The sequence below is a fragment of the Penicillium crustosum genome, assembly GCF_028827405.1.
Source record: "Penicillium crustosum strain IBT 35664 chromosome Unknown utg000003l_segment0_segment0, whole genome shotgun sequence".
NCBI classification, from domain to species: Eukaryota; Fungi; Ascomycota; class Eurotiomycetes; order Eurotiales; family Aspergillaceae; genus Penicillium; species Penicillium crustosum.
The window spans coordinates 331989-347110 of NW_026623124.1; the positions used below are offsets into that span (position 1 = coordinate 331989).

A 15122-nucleotide genomic window follows, 5' to 3' on the forward strand; every position below is an offset into this window, starting at 1 on the left:
GGATGTGATATAGAATCAGCCTCGGGAAGCGCTGGCTCTGGTTCCATTGGAAGTGTTGGATTGGTGCTTGACATCGCAACAATCCCCGAGCGGCTCTATGATACTGTCGGATGCTCTCTCCAGGTTCAATATACTCCACTTTCGTGGCCGGCGGTCACGATCAGGCAACTTCAATAGCCCAAGCCAACTTTATCAAACACGAAGCTTGTCTCAAAAGGAAAACCGAACAAAGTCCAGGAAGTCAGCTGATCTCCGACCCTCCGACCCTCCGATCGCCCGGTCCGGTCCGTGCGTCTGATATCTATAGATGTGGATCCACGACGGCATCTCTCTCGATATGTGTTTACATTTCGGGCTAGCTCTCTGTCTCTTCAATTTTGAATCCTCTGCTAGCATCGGAGCACCATGACGGGACCTGACAAGCCAGCACATGCGTCTTTCTGTTATGTTGAAGCTGCGTTGTCAGCCACTAATTCCTATTTCCGTGATCCATGTGAAAGAAAGCCCTTAGGGGAAATCAATTCCTCCGTTCAAAATGAATTTAAATAGCAGAGCAACGCTGGGGAGGCTGACAGAGAGCATTTTACTTTGCCATTATTCCACACCTTGCCATAAGGATGTCTTCCTCCGCAAGCTCCACCAACTTCGCCCCAAGCCAACTGGAGGCTGGCCTAGAAAAGAAGGCCGCCTCTAGGATCGTGGACTGGGACGGACCCGAGGACCGTGAGAATCCTCAAAACTGGTCACCGCGCAAAAGATGGGGGCACGTTGTTATAATCTCGATGGATATTGGCGTTGATTACGTATGTTTTAGTACTCCTGATTACTTCCTCGTTGATCGAAGCGACCACATGTCGTACTTTTGTCCCCTTGTCTCTTATTCCCTGTATACATCAGCTCTTACTTGCCTTTTGTGAAAATTGCTTACATATTCTTGAAAGCAACATGGCTCCCACAATGTGCGCACCTGGGGCGAAGGATATCGCCGCCGATCTCCACATCACCTCTACAGTTGTCAGCACGCTCACTGTAACAATCTATGTTCTCGGTATTGCAATTGTCCCCATGTTCATGTCACCATTGAGTGAGATGTATGGTCGGGTGCCCGTTTACCACACTGCCATGGCCATATTTGTCACCTTCATCATCGGTAATGCTTTGAGCAAGACCACCGCCCAATTCATGATCTTTCGATTTATCTCGGGATGTGCAGGCGGCACTCTGATGGCATTGGGTGGGGGAACCATTGCAGACCTTACCAGCGTGCAGCAACGCGCGGTAGCGATGGCATTGTTTAGTATGGGTCCACTTGCTGGGCCAGTGAGTGTTATCCTCCGTGTGCCAAGCCCAGAACAAAACTGATTTTGCTTATTCAGGTGCTCGGTCCCGTCATTGGGGGCTTTGTAGCGGCCGGTAAGAGCTGGCGTTGGACATTTTGGCTCCTTGCCATTCTTGGCGGATTTTTTGGGTTCACTGCTGTGCTTGTTCTGCGCGAAACAAACCCAAAGTTCTACTAGAGAGGAAGGCCGCTTCTCTGCGGGCTAGTACGGGGAATCTCAATTGGCGCTCGAAATTGGACAGCACCTTATCGCCCCGCCAAGTCCTCCTGCAGGTCCTGGTCTGCCCGGTAATGCTCCTTGTGCGGTCGCCCATTCTCTTCGTGATATCCCTTTACGTAGCCCTGGTGTTTGGTGTGACGTATCTGCTCTTCACCACATTCATCAGTGTATTCGAGGGCCAATATGGATTCTCAACCTCCATTTCGGGGCTCACATATCTCGGACTCGGTGTGGCGCTAGTGATTAGCATGGTGCTTTTCAACTTGCTGAACGGTCACGTTAAGGCCGCACGCATGAAAGCTGATGGCGTGCAGCAACCCCGGCCTGAGTATCGTCTTCTTCTCATGGTCTAGTTTAGTCCGTTCGTGGCTGGAGGCTTGTTCCTCTATGGCTGGACGGCATACTACAAAATCCATTGGTCTGTTCCCATTCTTGGTACAAGCTTGATGGGCTTTGGTGCTTTCTTCGTAATTGTAAGCTTTCCCCACTCTATCGTCATAGCCTCGATTTTGTTTACGAATATGTTTCAATGTAGACACCTTCACAACTGTACCTGATCGATGTCTTCGGGTCCGAGGCCGCGGCATCAGCCTTAGGAGCCAACAATCTACTGCGGTACATTTCCAGCACATTCTTGCCCCTTGCCGGGCCCGCAATGTACAGCAGTCTGAACTATGGGTGGGGGAATTCCTTGTTGGGGTTCATAGCGTTGGCATTCGTTCCAGCGCCTGTCCTCTTTTACAAGTACGGAGAGCAGCTCCGTACACACGCGAGCGCGTAGACTAAATTAACTTGCCAGATTCCAACCGATGTGATTGCCTTCGCCTCGAGGATAACAATAATACCATTTAGTATTTGCTTTGAGATTACGTTCAGCAACAAGTGAAAATGCCCCCCCTGGAGTAATCAACTGGCCAGTTAATTAATTAGAGTAGATTGAATGATCAAGTTAGACCCAAGGCTCACAGTGTAGCCATATGCAACCTGCAAGTCGATCCTGGTCCATATCCGCCAGTAAGAGTGGCCACATGCCATATCTGCGGTAATCTTACTCTACTTGGACGAGATTCTGATCGATCCAAATGATGCCACAAAGAGCCGAGAAGTTTCAATTGGTACACTTTGCTTCGCAAACATTATTCTGGATATAAAACCGTACAGTTTCCAAACTTAGACATATATACCCTCATCTGGCCTAGTTCCAGTGCTTTCCAAAGAATTCCAACACAGTCTTGTAACCCCGAATGTACTCTTCCTGTACCCGGGGATTAGACAGATCAGCACGGGCAGCCATCCAGCCATGGACTTGATCCCCAAAAGTCTCCACATGATGAGGCACTGTCAACTTGTTTTCAAATTGCTTGACATCTTCAGTAGGATCTTCCCCCGACGCCAATAGGATGTACGGCACAGCGATCTTCTCCGCCCCAGATGGATCAACCATGGCCGGGTGGCAGGCGGCAGCAATCTTGAATGGGTTGTCCTCGCCAGACGTCACAATTTCAGCAACCTTACCACCCCAGCAGTACTATTCTAATCAGTATTGAGAAGCTGACATAGTGTAAAAGAGAGCCGACTCACTCCGATGAGCCCCCAGGAGGTAATAGATGGATTTGCAGCCTTAAGGGCGGCAATATAAACAGGCAAAGCAGCCGCAGGACCCTGTGGCATATTTTTACCAAACCACTCACCTAAGTTCTTCTGCTTTTCTTCGGTGTTAGGGGGGTACCTAATTCCGGCTTGGTTAGCGGTTGCTCCCTTAAGTGGGGCAGCACGTTATACCATTCAGCGGGGCATGGGCTGCCGTTGAACCAGTCAGGCATGAAGACTTTGTATTTCTGGTGGTGATCGCTGGCTGACAGGATATCAGCGCCTTGGAGAGTCTGATCAAAGTAGCCGAAAATATCGAAAACAGCAACAATTCCTTTGGTAGCTTCCTCTGGGCCTGTCACATCTACATAGGCCTTTTGTTAGCCCGAGTCATAGCAAAACTTGAGGAGTGCCGTTGGCATTTACAGGTTTTCATTCCGCCAAGCTCCTCATATGAGCCTTTGGGGACATAGCCTTCCGAGACAACAGGTGGGATGTTGCAGCAGGCCTGGCTGTGGCCATGAGTTGCCTGCATTGTAGACATGGGTGCGAGTTGAAGTCGACTCGGAGGTAAAGGGTTGTTTCGGGAGGAACAGCCAAAAGCACCGGATGAACATGCTGGGCGATATGTCGGCCTTATGCACGTCTGTGATGCGATGACATTCCCTCGCGAGCTGGTCAAACTAGTTCTCGGCGTGTTCAAGGGCGCGACCGAAGCGCGGTGGGGGAATCGAAGTGGGGGAACCATTTCATCGGAATATACCAGGATATGAAAGATAGAATGGCGACTTCTGATTGAATGGAATATTCAGTTAATTTATATCATTTTCCGGATGAGGCAACGGAGGAGTCGGAGGAAACGGAGGATCGGAGAGCCATAACCCAGCCCATGATATCGTAGCGCCTGTGGGGCCGCTCGGGGGCCGATCCTCTGGCCGCAACGTTAAGAATTACTTGGCACCGGCATGTACACTAAGCTTTGCAGCTGACCGGCCCCCATTCTCATGCCAGGTGGCATCTGTCATTTCAAGATTTGAACAGAGATATTTTCCCATAAACTGCCTGGAACCTACATAAACAGGCCTATACAGTGACATTCCATAACGCACACCGGTAATTCGTCAAATCCGCAATATGGATCTTTTTCACTCGTCAGGGTTTGCGTCGGATGTGACAGAGTTGATGAAGCAGCAGCATGTCCCGGGGCTAGCGATTGCAATCATACACAATGATCAAATTGCCTCTGCGGGGTATGGACATGCGAGCCTGGATCCCGAAATACCTTGCACAGCAGATACGATGTTTGACATTGCATCGTCTGCGAAATCACTCACTGCTGCAGCGGTGGGATTGCTAGTCGACGATAATGACATGTTCCCGGATATTCAGTACGATGCCGTGATGTCGACTCTTCTCCCCGAAGACTTTGTTATGTCTGGAGAAGGATATACAGAAGGAGTCACCGTGGAAGACATCTTAAGTCATAGAAGTGGGATGCCTAGGTGAACTAATATTTTTCAACTTCCATGTTTGAGTTCACGACTAATGACATTGCGCCAGCCATGACGATTCGTATATGAGTGTGCGAGCGGCGAAGCCAGACAATGCTCAGTCCATTACAAGAAACCTCAGGAATCTCCCTGTCGCTGCTCCCATTCGATCAAGATATATTTACTGCAACATGATGTATACAGTGGCAACCCATCTTGTGGAAGTCAAGAGCGGACAGGATTTTGGTACATTCCTCGAAGAGCGATTTTTCAAGCCTCTGGCCATGGCATCAACTACTCTTCAACCCAGCAGCGCACGATTAAAAGGATTCGAATCCCGCATGGCAACTGGCTACACATGGAAAAAAGCCGACTCAACATATTGTGGGTTAGAAAGTCCAGACTACCCAGAAGGCCAAGGCGCAGGGTCTATCATTTCGAGCGTGAACGACTTCATTAAATTTGTCAAGGCTTTTATCAATCGCGAGGAACCTATCAATAGAAATGTCTATGAAGGGCTCACTCGTCTGCGAACTTTTGTGAATCCAAACCCAGGAAGACGGAAGCGGTACACCTCACCGGTAGCATATGCTGCTGGCCTGGATATCTATTTTTACAAAGGACATATGGTTGTCGGCCATAATGGGGTATTCTCTGGATTCGGAAGTCGCTTCTTCTTTCTCCCTGATTTCTCATTCGGTGCTGTGATTATGGGAAACTCAGATGGGGTAAATGGCGTTGCGACGGCCCTTGTCCAAAAGCTAATTGGCAATCTCCATGGAGTCACGGACGAAGGATCTTATGACAGCAAAAGCAAAGCCACACGACCTGTTGAAATTCGCGGTCCAAACCCCCAGGCCCAGGCGAAGGATGCAAATCCTGTGAGTAAGAACCAGGAAAAGAAGGAGAAGAAGAAACAGGAAAAGAAAACCCAAGCGAAGAAAAGTCAAGGTATCCAGAAGGGCCAAGTGAATGAACAAAGACCAAAAGGGAATACCCCGCAGCCACCGACAATGCCTCTCAGTGCTTACGCTGGCAACTACTGGAATCCTGGGTATCATAATTTACTGGTCCAAATCAGAGATGATGCGCTCTTCATCGATGCTACGGATCGCTCAATGGGGTTTACCTTGAAATTCGAACATTTGTCCGATGACCGAAAATTCGAGGCTCATCTTGCTGATTGGCTCGATGGCAGTGATGACATCTTAAAAGCGGAGTTTGTAATAGAAGATGCTCAAGTCACAAGTTTGGGTCTGCAGTTGGAGAAAATGCTGAAGGAAATGATCTGGTTCGAGAAGAAGGTTGAAGTTCTTTCCTGACAGTATTCCTCCTGATAGAGCTGGATACATTTACAAGAGGATATGTTGCAAAGTGAAGGAAACAAAAATAACAAATATTTTACCAATTGGCCTGTATTAAAACTCTCCGAAGTAGTCGTTCAGCTTGAAGTTATCATGTGGTATGTAGTGGTATACAGACAACCTGGAGATGGATCTTTCCAGTAAAATTCATGTACTCAAAAAGAGTTTGGTTAACATTTCAATCTATAGTACTAGTAGATCTGTAGGCATTTGACAATAAACTATGAGCAATGAACATAGGTGATTGAAATTTCAAAATCACCATATTTATGATGATGCTCTAGAATGCCTGCCTCTTTCATAGCAGTGTTCTACTATACCCACCGAGTATCAGTAAAAGAGACAACTGCGTTAATACGATTTCCTTTTTTGAAGCAGATTTTGTATGATAGTAGATACATCTCATCCCTCACGAGACAACTGCCAGTCTGCTTCGAACAGGCTTGTTCTCTTCCATTCCAGGTTCTGGGAACCCAGACACATGAACACCCCTCCGGAAAAGAAGACAATGTGTTGAACCACCGAAGTGGAACATACCAAGTTCATCTCCTTTCTCCAATCTATCCCCCTCCTTGACAGTGATATCACAAGTAGACACCTCTGCCATACCAACTCCGATAAACGCCACCAACCCAATGGCTGGATCATCGGCCTCAATGAAAATAAGTGCCCGTGTCGCACTTGAAGTAATATATCCCTGCGAAGTGACTTGACCCGCCATATCAATATCCTTTTGCTCGGCCTCCGGGTTTCCAACACCTTCAAACAGAGGCTCAGAATAGTAAGTACCGTCAACAACATAAGCCTTCACGACCTTGCCACTAACAGGCGAATGCCAACGGTGATAGCTCAAGGCACTAAGGAACGCCTGGTAGACAGTGCCGCCAACAAACTGCGACGCAAGAGCATCATGACCTAGCATGTCGAGTACAGAGTACGGCTGACTCTTAATCCAGAACTTGTCACGCGCATGAACATGACGCGCAAGCCTATAAGGCTTCGACTCGCAGGCGTTTGCGATAACCCTTCCGTCCTGCGGGTCCTCAACGGGGCGTATTCCGGGTCTCAAGGTACGGGTGAAGAAGTCATCCCACGACTGGAATCCGTGATTTGGCGCAGTCGGGTCACATTCGAACATATCATGGAATTGCAAATCCGTCTCAGCCTGCACGCCAACCTTTGCAACAGCCGTAAGATCCCGAAGGCCAGTCTTACCGAACCATCCATGAGAGGTGTCATTGAGCACATCAGCGGAAGCGGGTGAGCGTAGGAACTCGCCCCACACATTCAAGATCTTCTTGAGCATCGCATTGATCTCGGGATCTAGGAAGGCTGCATACCCACTGGGTGTACCCATGGGCCAGTCGAGGACGGCATTGATTGGGAGACCAACTAGCCCAACGCGGTGTGCCTTGTCGGTCCAGGACGGCGCAGTGGTAAGGAGGTGGTTGATAACAAGCAGGAAATGGGTATAGTTGCGGATTTCGGGGTTGCCTGTTGGGTCATGGCCGTATCGTTTGTTTCGTGGGACTTCGTTGAACATTGAACTCAAGAGCATGTATATGCGTGTGTTGGACTCGATGAGTTCTTTGAATTCCTCTAGGACCGGATGGAGGGTTTTGTCATCATTGTCGTCGACCTTCTTGATTATTCCCCCAAGCCATTCTTTGTGGGCTTGGTGGTCTGCTGGCATCCAGTTGCCGACCCTTTCAAATGTGAGCGAGATGTCATGGTTGGGGTAGGATGGATGCATTACCTGTGAAGGTGATGTGAACTGCTTTGCGTCATGTTTTTAGGAAGTAACGATCTAAATTGAGCTTACAAACTTTGACTGTGGCTATCCTCTGGGATTGTTGAGTTGATTACCTAGGTATATATTTATACATTTATATCGATGTAATTTCAAACATCCATATGTTACATCAGTATGATGCTCTGGGGAACAAACCGGCCGGACAATGCTTCTAGATGATTGAAAGAATCTTGCATATAGCTATATCCGAGAGTCAATGAAGTCATGATGCTCTTGGCCCACTCATACAGACCTTGTTAATTGTAGCTCCAGAGCTATATATTTGCAAAGTGAATAAATCATGGGTGGACTTTCTGATGTCATAGCGTTCCCCGACGAGTGTGGTCAAAATGATGGACTTTGAAAGACCCCACCCCCGCATGTGATATACTAGAATATTGACAAAGGTGAAAGTGATTTGTTTAAATAGTGATAGCCACGTAAAGAAAAAAAAAAAAAAAAAAAAAAAGATAGACATAGCATGTCCTGGTTTCGATCCAGGGTCCTATTGTGATTGTTAGTTGAATGTTTTAAGGTGAAATTGGTTGCGGTGAAACGTACCTCCGGGTTATGAGCCCGGCGCTCTTCCCCTGAGCTAACATGCTGATTGGTTGAAATTGCATGTTTTTTCTTAAACATATAGGAACATTGAAGCCATATCTAGAAAGAAGTATGTATTTTACTATCAACCAACCTTTGCACACATCCTCTAATTCTCCAACACTTATTACTCATGTACAAAGAAAGTCTAAAAAGAGCACACGAAATATGGCATTAAGAATCACATCAATTGCGACAAGTGTCAGTTTGGAAGATAAGCCTCAACTTCAATCTCTAAATGGAGACCTGGCTAGACCTGGCACTGCACCTCGGGTAACCCTACCGACCCTGCACCTGCACCTCCATTTGGGCGGTGTAGGTTCAAAGATTCCGACCCTCAGGTGCGGTAGGTTGAGCACCGCACCTCATGAGGGTAACCCTGAGGTGCCCCTGAGGTGCGAAAACTATGACTAATATGCTAGAAACGTGACTTGGGGGTAATTGCATAAATTATGTAGAATTGGGCTGTATTCTTTTGTAATTGTAAGCTAAAGATTTATTACTGTATAGCCTTACAAGAGGATTGAGTGCATATCATAGGTCATAGTTTCATGTTTGAATAGGGCTTCAATTCTCACATTTGCAGTGATAATATCTATTATACAGTATGTTCTCAAGAGTTAAACTATTAAGTTATATACCCATCCAGTAGTCTCGATTTCTTCCGCATCCTACCTGATACACGATGCTGTGTATCAGGTAGGTCAGGCGACACGGAGACCCTGCCCTTATCTATCTCCGGAAGTTCATCGCCTTCAGATTCCTCCTCATCACCAGAAAAGACCATAGGGCGCTTCCCGGCAGCAACTGCTAAGAGTGGTGGTATATCATGATGTACCTCAACATCTTCCTCATCATCACTGATAGCGTCGAAGGAGTGTGTCTGGATGTCAAGTGCTTCAGCTGAAGCTGCCATTTCATGATCCATAAGATACTCTTGCAGAATTAGCCGCTGCTCCTCCTTCAAGTCAAATCTTGTTGTACACATATACAACATGATATCGCGAATAGTCTCTGGGTTTAATGAACCCCGGCGGTAGTGGCATATATCCCGGGCAGAGTTAAAAAGACGTTCAACTCCAGCACCAGTCGCTGGAATTGACATGATATCACGGGCAATGCGGGCAAGAATAGGGAACTCTCTTTGATGATTCTTCCAGAAGAGTCTAGCTGAACCATCGATAGTATCTAAGAATATTAGTTTTATGATCATATAGACTTAGTGCTAACTTACCACTCTGGAGATATTTAGTGAGCTCGTCATATTGCGGACCAGTTGATCCCTTTGAAAGATCACGCCCACATGCCCTCTCAAGCTCTGACTCGGTTGTCATTAAATGGCTATCAGACTGAACCATATCTGATGGTACATGTTGGCGATACCTCTCTAAAAGTGACTGGAGACTCTCACGGTATTCCTTTCTGTAGTCCTTTCCAGTCTCTGGATCTGGGTCCCAATCACTTGTTGAAAAGAATTGCATTTTGTTCGACGGTGCTAGGATTGTCCCAATTGCGTAGAGATCACCCTCAATACTATCAGTCATACCATAGTATTTGATCAATTTCTCTTTTGCAGCTTCAAGGGAAGAGAGCATCATTTGTTTCCAGTGAACCTTCTTCCGCTGAAGTTGAGATATTGACCTTTCAAGATGATCAAAGAGCTTGTTGTAGATCCTGAAGACAAGGTGGATACTCGAGTCTTTGGTACGACATACCAATGTGGTGAATGTAAAAAAAGGCTGGAGGATACAAAGTAGATAGTCAATCTGTCGCCACCCCTCTGAATTTAATGCGAAATAGGGTTGATTGAAGTCCGCACAGTACGAATTGTACGTAGTATAAAGTCTTCTTGCCCGCCGGAGCATTAGGAACGTCGAGTTCCATCGTGTACGAACATCCTGGATTGGGAGGAGCTGTGACTGAGTATTGGACTGGAGGTTTAAGAAGTTTTCTTTGCGTTGAGGGCTCCCGTTGATAAAAACTGCAAGACCTCGGACCTATAAGTAATAGTTAGTATTATTCACAGTTCATAAATAGAAGCATACCTTGTTTAATGTATCAGCGATCTCATGCTTCTGTTGGCGCGAGCGGAGTTGACGTAACCGATCGTCAGGTAATTCTGACTCAGCATTATCATTCCTCGGCGAAGCCTTGATCTTACCAAGTAAATCAAGTAGACTCAGTTGAATGACATGGGCAAGACAAGGCACTTGAACAATTGTCGAATCTATCTCCGGGTCTGACTGTAGATCCTTGATTGACTCATTCACCGCTGTGATAAGTGTCTTATTATTAGACGCATTATCAGTTGTCACCGCTAGTATACGGTGAATGATCTGGTGCTGTTGTAGAATTCGAATAACAACTTCACCAAGGTTAACGCCAGAATGAGTACCAGAAATTGGCTCAAAGCCAAGGAGTACCTCACGATACTCCCATTCCTGGTCTAAAAAGTATCCTGTGATAGCCATGAAGGCATGTTTAAATGGCGAAGTCCAACAGTCAAGGGCAATCGACATCTTTGCACTGGGTGGGAGCTGTTGTAGAGTCTTTTGTTGAGACTCTTTGACGAACTCTCGGAGACGCTCACGAATAACCTTTCTTGATGGGATGCTTGGTAGTGTAGGTGCTAGTTGGGCGTAAGAGATAAGGTCGTGGAATTCTTGATGCTCGACAAAGAGGAAGGGTAAATGTGATACAGTGATCAGATTAAGTAGCTTCTGCTCCCATATTTGCTGTGTAAAGGTAGGTACTGGTCTTCTCTCAGCCTGAAATATAGTTAATTAAGGATTCGTCTTAATATTCAACAAGAAATATAGGTAAACATACTGCGTCACTAAGTAGCTGGTGGACACTACTAGTTCCCTGGAGTGCCTGCTTCGGTACTCGTTGTCTACATCTTGGACCATCAAGGTGCTTCTGCATTGTTGATGTCCCTGTATGATTCGTAGCTGGATGCGCGAGAACTGTGCGACAACGTTTGCACATAACGCCTGGCTTTCCATCTTTGGTGTTTGCAACTTGTTGGAACCCTTTCCAGCAATCTGCACGACGTTTGGTAGGACTTATATCCCAATTGAGATTTTGCTTCGACCTACCATAGCCAGTCTTAAGCCACCAATCCACGAACTCCTTTGTCATTTCTGGTGTACAGATAATGAACTCGTTGATACGGTCAGGCTTAATTCGCGCAAGGGTGTCTGGAGCGAGTGGTGAAATGTGTGACTGAGGGCTAAGAAGGTCTGGAACTGATCCAAACTGGCTTTCGGATTGGTATTGGCTCCGGCTCTGGCTCTGGCTCTGGCTTTCGCGTTGGGAGAGGGAGTCTTCGGGGAGGAGGAAGTGTAACGCGTCATATGGCACCCCGTCTTGACTATCGAAGTGAGACGATGGGTAGATGTCTGAGAGCTGAGACATAGTAGGTTCAGTTAGCTAGATACTAGAGAAGAAGAAGATAAAAAACGTACTGATTGCTTTACATGAAAAGATACATGATCTTCTTGGGGCCTCTGTTTGACCCTGTTCAAGATGCTAGAATTGATCTATCATCTTGAGTATCTATAAGTAGATCCTATTGGCTAGTTCAGTGGGTAATTTGTATAGTAACCCTACCGCACCTCAGTGCACCTCACCGCACCTGAGGGGTAAACCTAATTAAACCTCATCGCACCTCGGTACACCTCGCTACACCTCAGGGGTAAACCTGAATAAACCTCACTGCACCTCAAAGTAACCCTCAGGTTGAGAAAATATTATAATCAGAACAGCTAAGTCTAACAACTGGGAAGTTTGAACTCAATTCATGATGTATCTGTGTTAGATATTCTTAATTCTCTAAGACAACATGATAGAAGAAGATTTGACGGTTACAATGATATCAAAATAAGGTGATTTTGACAACATCTTGAAGTTCTTTACACAAAACTGTAGTTATGCCTTTGAAGATACATAAGGTAAACAGCATACTCGATATATATATCTGCAACTTTACATGCTGTTTTGTCAATAACCCTTATTGACCACTTCCAACGTCGAATTTCTTTGTATTTATTTAGAGTTTATAGGTAACAATACCTACTGTTTACTTTTACATAAGTATTTGTTCATAAATCCTTATGTTGATAGAGTATTCACTGATATGGCTTCAGGCTGACGGAACAGGTGTAAAAAACAGAGATGAATCATCCATTTTATCCAGCCAAAAGGGGTAAGGTGTCAGAAATTTATGCATATGCGGGTTGATGAGGGTAACCCTGCACCGAACCTGTCGACCCTCAGGTGCGGGTCAGGTGCGAAGGTCCGCACCTGAACCTCCTGAGGTGCAGGTGCAGGTGCGGAGGTACTGCACCTGTGGGCGGTGTAATGCCAGGTCTAGACCTGGCATCACGAGAGAGGCCACATTCACACCAGTCCACGCCGGGCGTGTCTGCTTCAAGTACTTCTGAGCTGCTTTCTTAACACCGTTCTGAAGCCCCTCTATTGCGACTTCGTAGGTATTAATCTATTGAGAAATGGATCAGTTGCGTATTTCTAACGTAACTTCACATTCAGTATGCCAAACCTTGTAGACGTATTCCCACGCATTGTCTCCAACGCCAGCAGCCTTCAGGGCACGCTCAACATGTTCAAAGGCGATATCCGCTTCCTCCACTGGGTCTGTGGGGATGGAACCGTCATCTCGAATTCCGAGTTGACCTCCGATCAATATGCGGCGAGCATTTGCCGGAACGATCACAGCATGGGAGAGACCGAAATGCTCCGCAGCCTGCTCACCAGCTCCTGGCCAGTTATGAAACTTCAAGCCGTAGCTAGTAAGCTTGGAGCCGGTATATTCGGAACCGTAATTTTGCGGCATTTTGGAATATACTTAAGAACGTTCAACAGGTAAGTCAATGAAAGAAACTGAAATAATCCCCAATATTGAAATATATCAGAATTATATAGCATGAGCAGATACAAGCACAGATCGGATAAACAGGCAATTCGATATCGAATCGCCGTTGTTTACCAAACAAGGATTAAAAGCTGATTGGCCCGTTAGTTCCATTAACATTGAACTACTCCCCACGGGGTATACTACCTAACTCTACTTAGGAAATGTCCCTAATAAATAGATAACTTTTCTCTCAAAGGTTGCTGCATGCAGAGAGCACGTCTGCATGTGTTCAATTTGGTATTTGGTCGCTGACATCCTCGAGGCTAATTCGACATTCTGAGTGATAGTTTTGTGTTGAGGGTTGTTCTATGCCCAAGAAGGCAAGGTGGAGGCCTCTAATTCTGCAGATGATAAGATTTTATATCCAAAAATAATCTAACAACATTCGAACCAATAAAATGTGGAATCGTACGTAAACCAAGTCTGAACCATTGAAAGAACTTGACTCCAAGGCATAGGGTATGCGTAGAGCACGGAATGGGCCTCTAAAACTCGACTGTGAGATATTCCGAGGGGTAATGTTAGGTAAAGTTGCCATCTTATCTTTTACAAGGATAAATCTAATTATTATCCCTCCCCAGACTGCCTGGATATGTCCTTTGACTTCACTAACACGCTCTCGGGCAATTCTACAACGTCGCAGGCTCCTAACCATTGTCTAGCAGCTAGTCAACTGTACACTAGTCACATAGGAAATCCCAGAGTACATGTCTCGTTAGTATCGGCACATTCGCCGCACACCCATCATTCGAAGCACCCGACCCTCAAGCCACATTACAAATACCATTGTTTCTGTCAAGCCGATGCGGACAACCTCTACACTAAAACAGCTGAACCATCGACTGACACCCCAGTCGACTATTTTCTTCCTCCAAACCAGTTGTGGAATGATCGATGAGGTCAACAACCCCCTCTTCTCTCATCCCACCGAACGCCCGAATTATGTGGTCGGCGTCATCTCGCATGGTGTAAATCTTTGCAAGTCATTTGACATCAAACATACCGGTTCTGTGGCGAAATCGCATGGTCCAGTCCCCGAATAGACGCAAAAAGCGACCGATATAAGTCCGTCCAACTATTTGCTTAATCGAACCCCGTTGTCACCCCATCTGCATGCCACTGCAACACTCTGAAGTGCTTCTAATCCAGTTCGAGACGCTCGCCACTAATTCATTCTACAAACTATTATGCGTCCCGAACGCGCCGAAAATGGCATTATGTTCATACTGCACGAGACACGTGGTGTGATCTCGTCAGAGATTTCGATTACAGCACGTCTCGAATCCCAGCAGCCAATTGGCAATTGATAAATTCCAGGCTACATCAAGTGCAGTCATTGAGAAGGTCTTCCACACTATTTGCTCTATGGTGCAGGATTTGTGAGCTGGTCGAAAAACTGAAGCGAGGGGGAAAGACGGGGAAATAGAACCTTATTGCTCCCCCTCAATACGGATATTGTGGAAAGGGTCCAAGTCATAAAATTAAATGCTTTTGCAATATGATAGGTATACCCCATACGCAGTATAGAGAGATTGTTTGGCCGTATGATCCATGCAAAGATGGGGGCAAGTTACTCCGTACATTGAATTTGGATTATGACGAGACACACTGCATAATGATAACTCGCCTTATGCGAGGCACGAGACACGTAGCATAACGTGAGAAAGAGACCGACTACCCGAGCACCGACAATATGGCCGGATCGGCCGGTTGACAACTAAGCCAGTGGAGACAAAATGAATTTTATTGCAATTGCGTTTTCGTCTCCCCCATGGGACACATATCAGAATC

The 15122-nt window shown here is 46.3% G+C and overlaps 5 protein-coding genes across 5 annotated transcripts; 2 read left to right on the top strand and 3 right to left on the bottom strand.

Annotated features, from left to right (window-relative positions):
* Positions 1 to 945: 945 nt before the first annotated feature.
* On the top strand, positions 946 to 1912 carry N7487_007193 (uncharacterized protein; the record flags this gene model as incomplete). Its single annotated transcript, XM_056874923.1, has 3 exons — positions 946 to 1320; positions 1377 to 1413; positions 1518 to 1912. 3 exons carry the CDS (start codon positions 946 to 948, stop codon positions 1910 to 1912), a joined length of 807 nt encoding a protein of 268 aa, XP_056727111.1.
* An 842-nt stretch (positions 1913 to 2754) lies between these two features.
* Positions 2755 to 3693, bottom strand: N7487_007194 (dienelactone hydrolase family protein; the record flags this gene model as incomplete). Its single annotated transcript, XM_056874924.1, has 4 exons — positions 2755 to 3087; positions 3141 to 3288; positions 3342 to 3513; positions 3576 to 3693. The coding sequence occupies 4 exons, from the start codon at positions 3691 to 3693 to the stop codon at positions 2755 to 2757; spliced, it is 771 nt and encodes a 256-aa protein (XP_056727112.1).
* Positions 3694 to 4283: 590 nt separating this feature from the next.
* Positions 4284 to 5961, top strand: N7487_007195 (Peptidase S12 Pab87-related C-terminal; the record flags this gene model as incomplete). The annotated part of the gene is made up of 2 exons (XM_056874925.1): positions 4284 to 4651; positions 4710 to 5961. 2 exons carry the CDS (start codon positions 4284 to 4286, stop codon positions 5959 to 5961), a joined length of 1620 nt encoding a protein of 539 aa, XP_056727113.1.
* Positions 5962 to 6412: 451 nt separating this feature from the next.
* N7487_007196 (uncharacterized protein) lies at positions 6413 to 7756 on the bottom strand (the record flags this gene model as incomplete). Its single annotated transcript, XM_056874926.1, has 1 exon — positions 6413 to 7756. The coding sequence occupies one exon, from the start codon at positions 7754 to 7756 to the stop codon at positions 6413 to 6415; it is 1344 nt and encodes a 447-aa protein (XP_056727114.1).
* A 5155-nt stretch (positions 7757 to 12911) lies between these two features.
* On the bottom strand, positions 12912 to 13250 carry N7487_007197 (uncharacterized protein; the record flags this gene model as incomplete). The annotated part of the gene is made up of 1 exon (XM_056874927.1): positions 12912 to 13250. The coding sequence occupies one exon, from the start codon at positions 13248 to 13250 to the stop codon at positions 12912 to 12914; it is 339 nt and encodes a 112-aa protein (XP_056727115.1).
* Between the last annotated feature and the right edge of the window lie 1872 nt (positions 13251 to 15122).